This window comes from Megalobrama amblycephala, linkage group LG7 (genome assembly GCF_018812025.1).
Source record: "Megalobrama amblycephala isolate DHTTF-2021 linkage group LG7, ASM1881202v1, whole genome shotgun sequence".
NCBI lineage: Eukaryota > Metazoa > Chordata > Actinopteri > Cypriniformes > Xenocyprididae > Megalobrama > Megalobrama amblycephala.
The window spans coordinates 13,127,543-13,145,948 of record NC_063050.1 but is presented as its reverse complement, the minus strand read 5'-3'; the positions used below and the strand labels follow the sequence as shown (position 1 = coordinate 13,145,948).

Sequence of the window (18,406 nt, the reverse complement as noted above, 5' to 3'; positions counted from 1 at the left end):
GGACATGTTGGGAACGAAGGGCGGGCCAAATGCAAAAAAAAAAAAACTGTTGAGGAACATTGGTGAGTCAGCTACATATTTACAGGTCTCCTCTTATGTTGAATGAATAGCTCATTTGAACTTTTTTTCTCCTGAACTTTGTTAATAAAACATCATTATGTCCGTCACAGCCTGCGTGATTTCGCCACTTCCTGTGATGTTTTTTTTCTTTTCTGCGACTAAACGACTAATAAAATTTTGTTCAACCAAGCCTTTTCTAGTCGACTAATGGTTAGTCAACTATTAGGAGGCAGCCCTAGTATTATATCAACAAATTAACAATGAAATAGTAAAAGATCATTATTCAACATGCAAAATAGATTAGTTAATGATTTAGTTAAAAGTTAGGTCACCTTTTAAAAGCAACCTATATAACATCCCTTCTTTCGAAAGCACATAACTGATTTCTTATTGCATTGCTGCATAAATAGGAAGATAATTACAATAATATAAATTAAGTTCCAAGTTTCCAACCAAATGGAACACTAATCACCATAATGGTGAGTCCGAACAAATACATTTTAGGAAAATCAACATCAATTTATGAAGTCATCAGTCATGTAATGTTCTCAATTTTTTTCAGTTGTATTGACAATTCAACATTCTAGTTGAACAATTCAACACTGACCACAGAACACAACTGTAGAGCACAAATTGTTGAAAAATCCTGCATTATCCACATTTTTCAATTGTTGAGAGACAGGAAGTAGAATGACCCCCGGTGACTGATATCTTAACCTGCTCAACATTTTGAATTCACAATGAGCTCACAGAATGAGAATGGTATGATGTCACTGTGATCATTGCATGATCTCACGTGTTAACTGGGAAGGAAACAACTGATGTGTTTGTATTACATTTCAAACAGCTCCGTTATCAGTCTCACAGTGGAAAATAAAACCATATCCATGCCGGCTGAACTGGAGCAACACAGACTAGAATGGTTAAGTACAGTTTGGCCCGATGGAGGTAAAGCGGCTTATGATCCTATAAAATGTAAAGTAATTTAGTAATTCAATTTACCACATAGGCATTTTTATTTATTTGAAAGCATTTCCCATATTCAGCTTTTGTATTAACTAAACAAAAACTATTGAAATTTGATTTTTTTTTTTTGAGGAGTCTGTAAACATATTTTTGCCCTCCACCAAGAAAATTAAAGATTAAATAAAATAGAGATGTTGAGCTTTACCTCAATAGTATTGACAGCTGTAGTATTTCTAAACTTGCAAAACACATTTTTTTCTAGCATTTGCAGAAAGAAGCGGAGACTATTACATTTAACATCCAAAAACATTGATTAAATATAGGAACTTTTTATTTCCTCATCATGATGCTGTTGTCCTCAGTGTTGTTTGAGTCCAGAGCAAAGACTTCCAATGATTTTCCTGTACTGCTGCCTGATCTGGACAAGAATGAGACGAGAGGAGCTGAGTGACTTCATGACATCAATTTAACCATCAACCACAATGGAATTAAAAACGGGTAAGAAAATGTGTTGTAAGAGACTCTCTGAAATAAACATACATATCTTCCATACAGCCTACTGTTTCTGGAGAGAGTGAAACGGTTTTCCTATGAAGTGGGATCACAAAATGGCTAAACTAATTACAGAGGACAAGATAGAAAAAATCTTGAGAATGCCAGGCCTTAAAATTTTAAGTAGTTTTAAAAGCTTGGAGTTTGAAAGGATTAATGCCATGCAGTCAGTCAGACAGACAGATATACAGATCAAATGCATATTTATATTAGAATTTCTGACAGTCGGAGTGTCAATATTTTTGGCTCGTTTGAACATTCCATCACAAGAAGGAAATGGAAGAGAAGTAACAGATTAAACAACTGCCTCTGACTTTTCTCTCCAAAAGACACGGACTGCCAAAATAAGAACAGGACCTTCATGAAAACAACTGTAATTTTCTTTCATACCCAGTTTTGTCAAGTAATATGATGGTTAAAGACAAGTCATTTCACTCTACAGTCATCGTTGAAATGCCTCTAGGCAGCTATTTCAGTCATGGAAGTATAGCTTTTATCTTTTTGAATGGGGAAACGACAAATTCTCCAAAGCTGTTCACAAAGCTTACAATTAAATTTCATATTTGAAATCACCAATGAAATATGACAACAACTGTCTCATAAATTTTGCTTTTAAACCCTCAAATCATGATAAAAAAACTGCATTTTTTAGGCTCCACCAGCCAATGCCTATGTGCAGTTCTAAGTGAGGGTTACTGAACACTGACCGTTTCTAAAGCCACCAGAGCTTCTAACGGCAGCTGCAGTGATGCAATGACTTTACCAATCAGCGATTGGTTCCTTTAATTCAGGGGTGGGGAACGTTGATCCTGGAAGACCATTGTCCTGCAGAGTTTAGCTCCAACCCTAATTAAACACACCTGAAGCTAATCAAGGTCTTCAGGATTACTAAAGTTACAGGCAGGTGAGTGTTTTTTGTTTTGTTTTTTTTTTCTTTTCAGAGATGAAGCTAAGCTCTGCAGGAGAATGGCCCTCAAGGATCAATGTTCCCTACCCCTGCTTTAATTAGAAGGCAAGATTTGTTCTGCCAAAATTGCACACTGCAATTTCTCCCATTCATAGTATTATGAGTGCACTGTGTGATAGAGACCCGAGCAGTCACAAGGAGAATCACACCAAGACAAACAAAGGAGCGATGTTGGCGTCCAAAAAGATATGTATTAATGCATAAGTGCAAAATCTGCAAATAAATATGGTTAAGAGCAGAAATGAACCAGGTCATCAATAAAAACAGTAAAAAAAGGGAAGTTCTAGTTTTTAGACTGTTTTTAATTGATAACCTGTTTTTTTTATGTTCTTTACCATATTTATTTTGCACATGTGCTTGTAATAAACCATGAATGCCAACATTGCCCTGCATTTACATCTTTGAAGTCTTTGATGATGGTAAATTGAGTGATGTCTGACCTCATTATTGAGGACACAATAGACCAGGAAGATGAAGGTTCCCTGCTGGGAGTTCAAGATCAGGAAGAGGATCTCCAACACCTTACTGTCATTAGTGAAGAAACCCAGAATCCAGGAGCAACCAAGAACCACAAACTGAGCCAGTGTTTTAAATATCATAATCCTGCAGAGAAACAGAGAGAGTTAATGTCTTTATTTATTATATATTTTCTGCAGGGTTTAAATCTGAATGTTTGTTACTTGGTTTGTTTCATCTGTGAAACTTCAACGTTCAGATTTTTGAGAGTTGAGTTCAGACTGATGAAGATGTTGATGAAGAGAATCGTGTTTAACTGAAAAGTAGAAAATGAATAATTAATCACCTTGTTTTCCCTTTAATATAAATTAAAATCATGATAAATAAGAAATGTGCTTACCGCTAGTATGACACAAACAGGACCCAGAAAACTCCAGATAAAACCTTTATCCATTTTAATCCAGCAGCTGTTTAGACAATATAATGACTGAATTAATATATAAAAAATACTATATGAGGTATTGACTATTGAAATATTAAAGATTTCAATCTTTTCATTGGCTCTGATACGCCGTCAACAATTTGATCCCACAGTGATGTCACCATGAGCTCCCAGGATAGTCATGATGTGGTCACAATGTGACGTCACAGTGATCTAAAACTGTAACCTCACAGCGTCTCACTGTGTGCTCATACTATGGTCACAATGTAGTGATGGGCAGATTGAGTCTTCGTGAAACACAGAAACAGTTGAAGCAAATTTGCCGTAATGTGTCGAGGCTTCGAAATCTGACACCTGTCTCCACGTTGACCCCTTCAGGTCAGAACAGTGCGAATGCAACAAAACTCAGGCTAAACATGCATAAAAACACCTTTTACAAATCTATTGCAAATGTTTTATTGAAAGTAAAATCTATCAAATGCAATTACCTAGTCATCTAATAAAATTAAATATAGAGTGTCTGTATAATATGTGTTCTTTTATCATTTTTCAGGGCTTGTTTTGTTTGTTCCATGGTTCGAGCTAAACAGGCCAATAAGAGATTAATAACTACCATTATTCATTTGAATTATACTAATGTCTAATTAAAACTTCAATAAATGTATAAAACTGATCAGAGATCAGGTAAAACCATAGGGTAAAACCCATAGACACTTGTTCAAAGGTTCTCAGTGATTCTCGCATGATTCATGGGTTCACAGAGTTCATCGCCCTATACCAGTGAACCATTAAATTTTCGAAACAGTTATGATGAAACGAAGCCTCGTTTACTGAAATTGTGTGATTTTGGCGGTTTGATACACGCTCCAAATCACTGATCTGAAACAAAAGATTCATAAAGCTTCAAAGCTTCACCCAACACTATCACAATGTGAGGACTAGGTACCCAGTATGCATTGCAGCATGAGGCTTTTTGATTGTTAGCATTGTTGAGATGGACATGCTGATTCTTGATGTCTCTTTGTGCCTAAACGACACTTTAATTCAAAATGTTTGTGTTTTATCATGCTTTTGAATCCTGACACTGTTGGGTCTCATACTTTATAATCACAGAGCATTCTAATTAAAAATACAAAACTAATAACACCTTACAATGACTTGCAATCAATAAAAAAGCATCACCTGGATGCATACTTTCCTTGCCATAACAAATGAGTTTTACAAACACATTTACAGCCACCAGAGAAATTAAAATGTAAAAAAAAAAAATCAAGGGTCAAGAACCCAACTAAACCTAACACTGATCACCATGATGGTAACTTTAAATAATAAGACATTAACATCTAAACCCCTGTTAATTCTCAATAAGTGCTTTTGTAGACTTAGGACAAAAATAGTCAGTCTGGTTAGTAATAAGTGAAGCTGATAATGCTGTTTGTGGAGTTGTTTAATCCTCCTCTGCTGATGTCTTGAGAGATTTAATGTCTTTTTTTTTCAGTTGATATCATCTGTGGCTGGAAGTATGTTTGGAGAATGTTCTTATAACAAAAATCTGTTAGCTGGGTGTGCACTTATACTATGAGCTCACCATGTGACACCACTGTGATATCACTGTGATAGTGTTGAGTAACAGGAAGTAGAATGTCCCCATAGACTGCCCCATTACATCAATAGTCCCCTTTCATCTGCCATGATGAAAAGCACAAGACTCCAAAACTCACACCTCCAAGAGAAGTTCCACAAACAAGGAACTAGATGGGCTAGGAGATAAGTCTGCAAAGACAATCACCCTTACCATTTGTGCATGGGAAGCATGATGACATTAGCATGTCATTGAGCAGACTAATCCTATCGCCTGTTTCCCCATTGTTCACCCCAGTCCCTCAGTCCTAAGACCTGAGGTGTGAACTGACTCCACTCACCAAACAGGTTTGCCATGTAGCTTGAAGCCACAAAGGACACCGAATGGACGCATTATATTGAATGAGTGCTGTTTCTAAACATGAACTTTAAGCCATGCAAATGAACCTCATGCAAGAGAGGGGCCATCCAGTGGCCACCTCTGACAGCATCAGCCAATCAAAACACTGGATCTGAAAGGTGCCAATTTGCATTTCCCTCCTTCTCAGGACAGACTAAAAGGCTTTTCTCTGAGACAGAAAATTGTTCCAGTTTTAGGTTGCTGCAGTTCCTGTTCCAGTCCCGGTTCAAGGTTCAGTTCCCAAGATGTGATAAGCTAAGTCCAACTCTATGGATTTGTGAAGTTGCTCTCTCAAGACTCTGAAGCTCTAAAGAGAGGAACAAGGAAGTTCCAGAGAATAAGGATCATCTGCACAGACATCAGAACCTTCAACTTTAAGGCTTCTTCTTCTGCGTGTTCCAGGAAAAGGACCTTCCCTGTGCTTCAGGAGTGCAACGTTCAAGTACTTTGTGTTCAAGGCTGTGAAACAGATTCCAACTCCTTTCTTTCCAATGCAATGCTGCACAGCTCAACAAGTGGAAGACGTCTCCCTGGTTGTGCTGAATCCAAGGGTGACGTCTTCCACTTGTTGAGCTGTGGATATTGGCATTAGTGTATATTGTCAGTAAATGATTATCTAATTTGCATTAGATTTTGCATAGCTAATATCATTTAATAACAAATAATCAATTGGTTTAGAACAATTCAGAACAAGGTTTACCTTTTTTCTTCTAGAGAATCTACAGTTTAGCTTTCCATAACATTAACTTGTAACTTTCATAGTAACATCCAACTCATTCATTTGCATTTATCTATCTTTTTGCACTTTATCCATTAAGTAGTTGTTAGTTACTCTTGTTATCCTTTTGTTAATAAAATCCTTTTATTACATTTGTTTCTTCCTTGTGTTGATAATACAGTAAGAGGCTCTACAAGTCAACAATATCTAACAAATTCTTCAGATTGGTCAGATGACAAACTTCCTCCAATTTGTATAATTGTAATTTAGTTAACAATCTTCCATGATTGTTCTTTATTGTCAAGGTGAGATTCCTTGGCTGGTGCCCTGAAATATTGGAAGGAATCACCTGATGCTCTCACACTCACCTTAGGTGATGTGTGACCAAAAACTCAATATCAATATTAATGCAAAATATTAATATTATTATTTAAGACCATAAACAAATTTGTGGTGCTCTTGTGTGAGACTAATCCAAAATCACTACAGCACAGTGCCAATCTTGAACAAGCCTAGTATGAGAATGAAATAACAACAACAACAACTCACTGTTCGCTGCCGTAGCCTTCAGGAAGAAGCCCAACAGACATGGCCACCACAACCAGAGCAACCGTATATCCAATCACACACAGGAATACACTGCTAAGCACCTCCCTCTTTTTGAAGCTGATCTGTGATAGGTTCTTCACACAGATGAAGAGCAGCACAGCTTCAATGAACATCCACACAAATCCAGAGAGAAAGAGGAAGTGCAGCACACCTGATATCACGGCACACAACACCTGGAGACCAAGAGAGACGGTTATGATGATTCTCAGTGAGGCTGTGCTGAGCTGTAGGGCTCCTTCATCATTCTCACCTGATGACGGCGTATGAGTCTCAGGAACTGTTGTGTGAGCAGGAACAGAAGGTGAGCCAGCAGAAGACTGATGCAGATGTTGATTCGAGCCACATTATTCACTCTAGGACTCCACTGACAAAGGGTAAAGGTCAACAGAGCCAAACTGAAGAACACCAGCCCCACGATCACACACACCAAATTCAACATCTCCAGCAGTGAGTCTCTCTGAGAAAACATGTCAGAGTACATGAGTGCCAAATCTGTGCTGTTCTTCAATAGTCAGTATAAATGTTCTCGTACCGCTGGTGGTCTGCTGGTTTGCATGATGAGAGCGAATGTCGACAGATGGACACAGGAACACACAGTGTAGCTGCTGTTGGTCTCTAAAACAGAACAACCATCTACAATCCACTCGCTGATATTCCAGTACACACAGGACAGAGAACCGCTGGGGTCGAACTCCTGCAGAAAGAAGAAAGAACATGCAGAAAATATTACAAGACTGAATATTAGATGTTTTCAGATGTTCATCAGTTCTCAGGTTGGACAGAAACACATTTCAGTCTCTCACTCTGATGTGTTTGAGGGTGAAGTTGACTGGTTTGGTGAGTTTAGTGTTGGTGGTTTTGGGAAGAGTAGCTGAGATCACAGTGGACATCATGGTTTTAATCGTGTCATTTGATGTGTTGAAGAAGTCGGGCTTCAGTAGATTCTCCATTGTGTTGAAGCTCATGAAAGTCACAGCAGCTGATCCTGTGTGACAGAAACAGAAGCTTACATGCAATACTATGTTACAACGACAATTTTTTTTTTTTTCAAACTAAAACATATTTTACATACTTTTACTGTTGTTCTTGGTAATCCCAATGAGATCAATGTCCACAGAAGAATTTGTCGTGTCGAGTCGAGGGATCTTATCTAAGGTTGCATTTGGTCCAACCATGAAGACTAGTCCCTCTGATTAAAAAATACAGTTATGTTAAAGGTACACTATGTAACTATTGGTCCACTAGCGGTACCCCTAAGAAAAAAAAATTGTGGAAGACGCTAGGCTTAAGAGATATAACCAGTTTAGATGGACAGTATCTCAATCTGACTAACTAAAGATATCACTGTAACTTTACCCATTAATAGATACTTGACAAGTGATGTATGTACGCAATGCAGTGACAAGCATCCTGTCAGGTCTAAAATTTAAACACTTATAATGGGCTTACCATTGTTAATCAAAGTAAGACAAAACATGTATTAGAAAAAGGACCACATATTCCAAGACCAAAACAAGACAATTAAGAAAATTAATTAATTGTGTGACTATTGAACATTAGTGATGGATACCTGCTGTTAACAAACAGAATCACTGGAAGAACAGAAAAAAAAAGAGATGAGCAGAAACCCAAAAACTACAACTGAATTCAGCCACAGCCTTAAATGAAATTAACTGAAGATAAAATGCATTAAATCTCTGACGATCTCAGCAGAAGAGGATTAAACAACTCCACAAGCAGAGGTGGAAAGTCCAGGGGTCAGAAAGCAAAAGCTCTGCCATATGTTTATTCCACCCACTGAAGCAGTGTTAAATTGTGTCATTGTAGAACATACCTGATGTTAACAATCAGAATCACCAAAGGAGAAAATCACAACTTTAAGTCACCATAATGGGGATCAGGGTTTGGTTTAGTTGGGCTCTTGAACCTTGATTTTTTAATATTAGATTTTGTTTGGCTGCTGTAACTGAGTTAATGTATAACGGCCAGACAAACAGTGAGATGATCAGGTGGTGTTGGTTATGTTTTCACATAATCATTATTTGATCTGAATCACTGAACTCATTTAGAGCCCAATCTCTGAGTTAGATTTACATTATTGATTACAGCAGTACTGTGATTCTACAGCAGAAGATCAGCTTTTTCAATATAATACAAATAATTTATTAAAAGTTGCTCTGATCAACAAAAAATAAAACAATAAAAAATTATAGCACACACAGACATGAAGAATCAGTGTATGAATTTCAACGACAGTGACAAGCAACATATTCTGATAAACAGATCAACTTTGAACATTAGAAAACAAGCTACTAAAACGTCACATAATAGATAGATAGATTGGGCTCTAAATGAGTTCAATGATTTATGATTAAGCGAAAACATAACCAACACCACCTGATCATCTTTTATCTTTGTTTGTCTGGCTGTTATAACTCAGTTACAACAGCCCAAACAAAGTCTAATATTAAAAAGTCAAGGGTCAAGAGCCCAACTAAAGCAAACACTCATCTCCATGATGGTGACTTAAAATTGTGATTTTCTCCTTTGGCGATTCTGCTTGTTAACATCAGGTGTCTTCAATTATGGTCAATCATCACTCAATTAACCACTTAATTATCTCATTAACTTTAACACTGCTTCAGTGGGTGGAATAAACATATGGCAGGACTTTTACTGTCTGACCCCTAGACTTTACACCTCTGTAACAAAACAAGTGTTGCTCCTAAACTGATGTGTAAGAATTTAAAGGTCCCGTTTTTCGTGGTTTTTTGAAGCTTTGATTGTGTTCATAGTGTGCAATATAACATGTGTTCATGTTTCGCGTGTAAAAAAACACAGTATTTTTCACATAATTTACTTATCTGTATACCGCTGTTTCCACTGTCATAAAAACGGACTGATGACTTCCTTGTTCTATGAAGTCCCTCCTTCAGAAATACGTAACGAGTTCTGATTGTGCCAGCGGTTCCTGTGTTGTGATTCGACAGCAGCTTAGCGCATCTTGCCCGGAAAGGTCACGCTTCTTACCATAACGTGGAGATGCACGCGCTCAGTGTTATTGTAAACATGTCTTTAATTTTACCCTATCAATTTGAGCCGGAATCAGACCCGGTGATTGGACTGCGGGATGAAAATAACAGCGTTTCAACGACATGGCGACAAACACACTCTACAAACGCAACTCTTGTGTATTCCTGTGGGCGGAGGTTAGTCAAAAAGCTGTTTTAGTGACGTCATTAAAGAAGGAAGTAGAGGGATGTAGTCCAAACTGGCCGTTCGATGTAGGCGACTTCTGTTAAATAAAATATCTCGCTTGGCATTGAACTTTGAGCTTTAAAATTTTACAGATTTTATTTATACTCTAACAACAACATTACACACTAACTAAAGTTTGAAACATGGGATCACGAAGAACGGGACCTTTAACACATTTTGAATCAGTTTTAACACATCACTTCTAAGGGACTTGTAGATTCACAATTCTGATTTCACTTACCCATAGTGTCAATAGTGAAACTGACATTGGCAGTTGTGTTTGTCGGCTTCACCAGCATGGACACAAGCTTCTCACAGGCTTTTAACACACGGTTTCCATCTGACACCAGTTTATTTTGGTCAGCTGATGATGACACTGAAATCTTCTCTAAAACGTTGAGGACCACATCCAAAATTTCAGTTATATCCTATTTTAATGATCATATAAATATGATTATTTGTAAATGTTGAAACAACAGTAAGCATTTCTACAGTAATATTATATCTAAATGACAAATAATGATTTTGACATTTTTCTCTTACTGTCAAAGGTATCTCTATAGCTTTAATGTTCTACCTGGTCAAGAAGATTTTCTACACATCGTCTTGTGGCCTGAAATCACAATTGAAATACATATAAAAAAAACAAACAAACACACAAATAAAAACTGACCCCTGTGTGCACTGTGGGGTATTTGTTCATTTCGATCATGTTTTTCTTTAATTGTTTTTAAGTGAAATTATAAGTTAATAAGTTAATTAGTGGTGTTCTCATACAAAGTAAAAGAAACAACAAATAAAGTGCATTCTTGTGCTTGTTGTTTCCAGTTTTATTGGTATGCTGTCTTAACTTCCAAAAACTCATCTCAACTTACCCTGCCTTCTTCAAACGGTGTTATATTCAGATCTGGAATGAGAAAACTAATCATGAATTAATTAAAAGTTGCGTATCATTGATGTAACCATCATGTAGTCTTCTGATACACTGATCTCATCCAGTATTTAAACTCATGTTACATTATTAACAGACTTAAGTTTTACATTACCACCACTGTGAAACTACAGTAAGAATTTCAACAACCAGTTATATTGAAGGATTTTATAAACATATAATACACACACACACACAAAAAAAAGCTACAGCATCATTTAGACATACACTACGGAAGCCCTGAACCGCATGGTGAAAAAAAAAAAAAAAAACTTGGTAGGGAGGAAAAAAAAAAAAATCGAAAAGTTATCTCGTTATTTCAACATAATAAGTCGTTATAACGACATAATATATCGTTATTTCAACATAATAAGTCGTTATAACGACATATCTCGTTATTTCAACATAATAAGTCGTTATAACGACATAATATCTCGTTATTTCAAGATATTAAGTCGTTATAACGACATAATATCTCGTTATTTCAACATAATAAGTCGTTATAACGACATAATATCTCGTTATTTCAACATAATATCTCGTTATTTCAAGATATTAAGTCGTTATAACGACATAATATCTCGTTATTTCAAGATATTAAGTCGTTATAACGACATAATATCTCGTTATTTCAAGATATTAAGTCGTTATAACGACATAATATCTCGTTATTTCAACATAATAAGTCGTTATAACGACATAATATCTCGTTATTTCAAGATATTAAGTCGTTATAACGACATAATATCTCGTTATAACGACATAATATCTCGTTATTTCAACATAATAAGTCGTTATTTCAACATAATAACTCTTCATTATCTATCAAGTATGATAAAGGACGTACACTTATCAATGTCCTCAGTGGCGCAATGTTAAAGTATTGGACCGCCAGTATAGCTTTTACTGCGATCAATAAATGCTGACGTGGGACAAAATGCCCGATTTCCCAACACGTTGAACTGAGCAATGCCATTGTACCATTTTAATAGGCTACTTTTAAACGCATATAGCTCAGTAATGTCAGTTTTATGTATTTTCTGAGAGGGGGCGGGATTTTTGTTGGGAAAAGTCGGGGGAGAGACGTACACTTCGATTAGACTGGATAAACACATGCAGCATCTTAATTGTTAAGAAAATGAAACGAAATAAATGAATAAATCAAGCCTTTATTACACAACACTAGGCTATATCATACAACATTCAGAAAAAGAACAGTTTGCGCTCCTAAGGGCTTTCACACTTTTCCAAAAGTGGGCCTTCTCTCAGTTGACCTGCTGATTAATTCTTCAAGCAGGGTCGAAACATAAACATCGCATTCATCAATAATATGCATCTAGACAGCTGAAATGGAAAATGATGGGCCGCCTCAAGAACTGCCTGCTCTCGCCACTGCACCTCTGAGCGCACCACGTCAGGTCCTGAAACATTTCTCTCCTCCACAGGCTGGATTAATGGATATTATTGGCCAGGGAGGCTGATGGGGGTCGTATGGGAGGGGGGCGGCCACACACCCCCGCACCCCTAGTTCTTACGTCTATGGCCCAATGACGCTACAATGAGCATTTACTACTTTAAAAAAAAAAAATATTGTCGAGTACAATATTTTCCTTTTTTTTTGTGGTCCGAGTTGAGGGCGGGTTAGTTGAAAACGTTGGTCGGGTGCGGGTTGTTTATACATTGACCCGCGCATCACTGCTGAGGACCTCTTGGCCTACAGTGTCCCTCTGGCTCTTTGCCTCCACCTCCACCTCAGTCAGTCATCTCCTTGGTTTTTCCTGGTCCAACCACCAAGGCTCTACCATGGTTTCTCCCTCCATCAGTTCCACAGTAGACATTCAACCTGTCATTGCTCTGGGTTATCTTCCTGCTCCTACTGTCTCCACCCTGGCTCTTCTCAACTTCATCTCCATCCTTGTTCTTCTGGTCATCGTCACCATGTTGTCTTCCTCAGCCTGCTCCTCTTCCTCCTCTAGAGCCCTTGGCCTCCTCTTATAATTACATTTTCAGGTCATTTCAACATTACCATAATTTGCTTAACTCAGCCTCCTGATATATCATTTTGATTTGAAGGTCCATGACAAAAAAATGTTACATTAAAAATTCTTATTCACCATGTCATATCTTTCTAACTTTGATGTAGAGCCACTGAAAATGGGCAGAGCACGCAATCGCATATTTAGGTTATGAGAGTGTAATATTGCATGTAACATGAAGATATGAAAAATGTCAAGTCAAACTCAGATGCATTGCATGCATACATGTTATTGACTGTTTTTAAACAAACTGCAATGTTAACAAAACAGAAATTGTCACCAAAACTGACTTGAATGAAAGGAAGTACAGCATCACACTTACCTGTAGATGCAGAACTGGTAGATGTTGTGGAAGTGACCGGCTGTAACAGAACTGAAACAATAACAAATGGAAACAGGTGAGAAATTACACTCAGATTAATTCAGTTATGCTTTTCTTCTCATTAACCTATAGTGGAACGGGTAGATATTGTGGAAGTGGCTGTCAGTAAATGACCTGTAACATTTACAAGATGGAAAAAAGATGCCAAGAGAGATTTAGATGGCATACTATTTCTTATTTCTTTCTTGTTTCTATGTCTTATTTCTTTATTAAGACACTGATTATGGAGGGATTTCAATATCACAGTCCAGTCAACATGATCCTCACCTGTAGAAGTAGAACTGGTAGATGTTGTGGAAATGAGTCACAATAAGTAAATTTTCAACAATAAGTTCTTTTTATTCTCACATTCTCTATTAACAAAAAATGACTGAGCTACAACTGTTCGAAGTCGATATAGTCAGCAAAGTCAATTTGAGAAAAATCAAGTTAGTTATCTGAAGGTTCCAAAACAAAATCACCTAGCAACCAAACCTTAAAATCCCTGGTAATACCACCAAATTTGGCACAAACCAAGTCAAACCCCTTATCTATAGGGAAAATGTGCATCTGCATCCCCATTATTCCACAATTAAGACCTACTGTACCACACATATCTAATATAATGTTACACATCAGATGTTTTTTTTTTTTTTTCCAAATGTTAATCAGACATTCACTTAAGACATAACAGATAACGTGTGTATCTTAAGCAACATTTTTTGTTTGTTTGTTTGTTTTAGCTTACTTTAAAATAGATGCCTCGTACATCTCTTGTATGGTTCGTTTTTCCTCCCACCCTATAATTTTCTGAGCAGTATGTACCAGTCGTGCTAGTTTTGATTTTGATTGAATACACAGATTTCCATACCATGCAGTGATACCATATCTTAATAAACTCTAACGTTTTTAGAATTAATTAGATTAGAAATGTTTCATATTTCCAAGCCAGTTAACAAAAGCACAAGCATGCCTGCATGTATTAAAGTACTTCAAGAGACTATCACTGTGCTGATGAGTGCACAGCCATTACTTTTTTTAATACCGGAAATCCTTTTGAATTCATAAAACATTTTAGAACATTAAACACTAACAAATCTCCCCCTATTAATATTGAGCCAAACACTATCAATATATAGCCATATATGGTCAATGCATATATTGCAGAATATTGAAAAATACAGTATAAGCACTAGTTTCCCATATATGGAAATGTATTACGTAATATCTTGCATTAAATTTTGCAGTATATTCCCCTATATTTTTGTTCCGTAAGGGCAATCTAACATCGTTCTCACCTGTAGTAGAACTGGTAGAAGTAATGGAAGTGACTGGCTGTAAAGAAACTGAAACAATAACAGATTTAAACAAGTGATAAATCAGACTGAATTACTGTTTTCCTCATGAAGACACTGATTATGGAGGGTTGCATTTTAATATTACAGTCCAGTACAACATCATCCTCACCTGTAGAAGTAGAACTAGTAGATGTTGTGGAAGTGATCGGCTTTAAAGGAACTGAAAGAATAACAGATGGAAACAGATGATAAATCAGACTCAGATGCTGAATTACTGTGTTCTTCATGAAGACAATTATAATTATGGAGGAACATCTTTTGAAGTCTTTTTGAATGTCTTCAAGAAGACATTAATTATGGAGGGTGGCATTTCAATATAACAATCTTAGAAAATCATCAAAAAAGTTGAAGAATATAATATTTTTAAAAAGCCACATTTCGTCTTTACTTTTACCTGTAGAAGTAGAACTGATAGATGTTGTGGAAGTTACCAGTTGTAAAATAACTGAAACCATAGCAGATGGAAAGTGATGATAAGCCAGACTCAGATGCCAAATTACTGTGTTTTTCATACAGATTCTGATTATGGAGGGTTGCATTTCAATATCACAGACTATTCTAACATCTTCCTCACCTGTAGAAGCAGAATTGGTAATTGTTGTGGAAGTGACTGGCTGTAAAGAAACTGAAACAATAACAGATTGAAACGGGTGATAAATCAGACTCAGATGCTGAATTACTGTGTTCTTCATGAAGACAATTATAATTATGGAGGAGCATCTTTTGAAAGAAAAGGAAACATCAGATGTTATTGATGTTACCAATGAATACCACTGAATCAACAAATAAGTAATAAAAAGAGCTCATGTTAATATAATTACCTGCACAGTATGCTGAATTGCATTTAGTTGGTCTAACCAGCTCATAGACATAGTAATTGTCTGGACAGGCTTTGACTCTAATGGGAAAAGACCCGTAATAGCAGCAGTAGTCGTCCCAGTGACCGCAGACATCTCGAGTGACGACTCCATCCTCAACTTTTGGGTGTCCACCACGTATCCACAGTGGGACAACAGTGCCGCAATGATAATTTGCAATACATGTGTCTGGGATCTGAGCACTCAGGCTGTTAATGAAGAGACGATACCAGCCGCTCCAGGAAACAGAGATGTCACACTTGTAGGAGTTTGATGGCTGACTGATGTTGGCTCTCCATGGATCATCCAACACAGTGTAGTTGTAGCAGGGGTCAACAGAGAGATTAGCTATAATGTAAAAAATAAATAAATAAATAAATAGCCAGGAAAACACATGCCTGACTGCATTGTTCCAAGTGTAAAGTTTGGTGGAGGGGGGATTATGGTGTGGGGTTGTTTTTCAGGGGTTGGGCTTGGCCCCTTACTTCCAGTGAAAGGAACTCTTAATGCTTCAGCATACCAAGACATTTTGGACAATTTCATGCTCCCAACTTTGTGGGAACAGTTTGGTGATGGCCCCTTCCTGTTCCAACATGACTGCGCACCAGTGCACGAAACAAGGTCCATAAAGACATGGATGAGTGAGTTTGGTGTGAGGAGGAATTTGACTGGCCTACACAGAGTCCTGACCTCAACCCGACAGAACACCTTTGGGATGAATTAGAGCGGAGACTGCGAGCCAGTCCTTCTCGCCAACATCAGTGCCTGACCTCACAAATGCGCTTCTAGAAGAATGGTCAAAAATTCCTATAAACAGACTCCTAGACCTTGTGGAAAGCCTTCCTCATTAACTTCAACACTGCTTCAGTGTTACTTTTAACACCCTGTAGTGTGGACACATATGTACTGAGGGGTGTTAATTTAACACTGGGGATTTTGCTGTGTAGAAGACAGTAAATAACGCATTTAATGTTTTGGTCTCCCTATCTTAACATGTAAAGATAACTGGAGAACTCCTAATGCCTGATTTATAGTGTCTGCAAAGGGTTTTTTCTGTAGCAGCATTGCATGGATCATATTCTGTATTACATAGCTTACATTTACGCAGTCTGGTTGAGTCGGGCAGAAACAATATTAGCTAAGTAAAATCACTCCTGCTGCTGCTGCTCTACAAAATGACATTTGAAATTCTCTCTTACTCTTCACATGAATATCACACATAAAAAAATGCTCTTATTTACTGAATACACTAGTAATTTAGACAGTAAAGCTGAAAAACAATGCCACAAATTCAGTAGTAGGCCTCAGAAGTCAAGAAATGTGCATTATACATACTGGAGTAATGAATACATGTCTTTTTGGTATATCAGCCACTTCAAATGCAGCTTCTGTGCAAATAAAACAATTGCCTAGTGGATGTCAGTATTTTAATACCTGTTGCTTATTTTAAAATTACCATTTCACATGGTCTTTATGTGCAGCCAGAGATGGTGGTTTCAAAGGAAGATGTTCCTTAACTACATTTCTAACATATTCACCTACTGACACAAGCACACTCACTCATATTCACTGGTTCAGAACATCACATTCATCAGGCCAGAAAATAAGCCAATAGACACAGTGTGTTACATTACCAGTTGAGATGGTCACTGGTGTGACAGCTGTAGAGCTGGTGTTACTGATGTTAACGTCTGAAAGTTTGGATGAATAGCAAAAAATGAACAGAAATGCAAATATCATGAATGTGTAGAAAGAGCTCATGTAAATATAATTACCTGCACAGTATCCTGAACAGTACACGGTTGGTCTAACCAGCTCATAGACATAATAATTATCTGGACAGGCTTTGACTTTAATGGGAAAAGACCCGTAATAGCAGCAGTAGTTGTCCCAGTGACCGCAGACATCTCGAGTGACGACTCCATCCTTAACTGTTGGGTGTCCACCACGTATCCACAGTGGGACGTCAGTGCTACAACTATAGACTTCAACACACGTGTCTGGGATCTGAGCGCTCAGCCCATCAATGAAGAGACGATACCAGCCGCTCCAGGTGACATTGGTGTCACACATATAGTATGAATCAAGGAAATCTGTATTATTGATGGCTCTCCATGGTTCGTCCAGCACAGTGTAATTGTTGCAGGGGTCGGTTGGATTAGCTGTAATATGAAAATATTATAAGAAATTTACATGTCTCTTAACATATGTTGTTGTTATAAAAATATATCCAGAAGTGCAGTGGAACATTTATATATCTTGTTATTATTAGCAAAATATTACACTGTTAATGGGAAGCAGAACTGCCAGTCTTGAGTTACACCCCAGCTAACAGAATTATGTTATAAGAACGTTCTCTAAATATTCAGTGTTGGTTCTGGGAACGTAAAAAACGTCCAGTTTTCTTGACGTTAGAGGAACATTTTTATTAGGTATAATGTTCCTCAAACATTCTTTCAACTTAATTTTGATTTAAAATTCAACATTCTAGGAACGTTGATTTGTAACATTCCAAGAACATGGAAATGTTCAGTTTCCTTAATGTTAGTAGAATGTTATTTAAAGGTTAGTTTGATGTTCCTGAAACATTCTTTCAATCATTCAAACACCTGCTGTGAACAAACACTGAAAGAAAGAGAAATAAGAACACAAACTACAACTTTCTTCAGCCACAGCCTTAGATGAACTGAAGATAAAAGACATTAAATCTCTGAAGATCTGATTAAACAACTCCACAAACAGCATTACCAGCTTCACTTATTACTAACCAGACTGACTTTATTTCTGTCACACGTCTGCAGAAGTTCTTATTGAGAATTAACAGAGGTTTAGTTGTTGATGTCTTATTGATGTT

At 37.1% G+C, this 18,406-nt stretch overlaps 1 protein-coding gene across 1 annotated transcript; it reads right to left on the bottom strand.

Annotated features, from left to right (window-relative positions):
• Nucleotides 1-598: 598 nt before the first annotated feature.
• Nucleotides 599-11,169, bottom strand: LOC125271704 (adhesion G protein-coupled receptor E3-like). Its single transcript, XM_048195869.1, has 12 exons — nucleotides 10,885-11,169; nucleotides 10,587-10,622; nucleotides 10,251-10,437; nucleotides 7,824-7,940; nucleotides 7,555-7,736; nucleotides 7,284-7,445; nucleotides 7,002-7,208; nucleotides 6,692-6,924; nucleotides 3,402-3,468; nucleotides 3,226-3,317; nucleotides 2,986-3,148; nucleotides 599-1,444 (listed from the first exon to the last, which is right to left on the bottom strand). Exons 1-12 carry the CDS (start codon nucleotides 10,936-10,938, stop codon nucleotides 1,385-1,387), a joined length of 1,560 nt encoding a protein of 519 aa, XP_048051826.1. The 5' UTR covers nucleotides 10,939-11,169; the 3' UTR covers nucleotides 599-1,384.
• Between the last annotated feature and the right edge of the window lie 7,237 nt (nucleotides 11,170-18,406).

Excerpts from the sequence above, each read along its gene's own strand:
- LOC125271704 (XM_048195869.1), bottom strand. The coding sequence starts at position 10,938 with ATGATTAGTTTTCTCATTCCAGATCTGAATATAACACCGTTTGAAGAA. Across the intron at positions 3,318-3,401 it reads CTGTTTGTGTCATACTAGCG|TTAAACACGATTCTCTTCAT; the intron begins GTAAGCACATTT and ends TCTACTTTTCAG. Across the intron at positions 1,445-2,985 it reads ATTGTGTCCTCAATAATGAG|ATCAGGCAGCAGTACAGGAA; the intron begins GTCAGACATCAC and ends ATTCTTGTCCAG.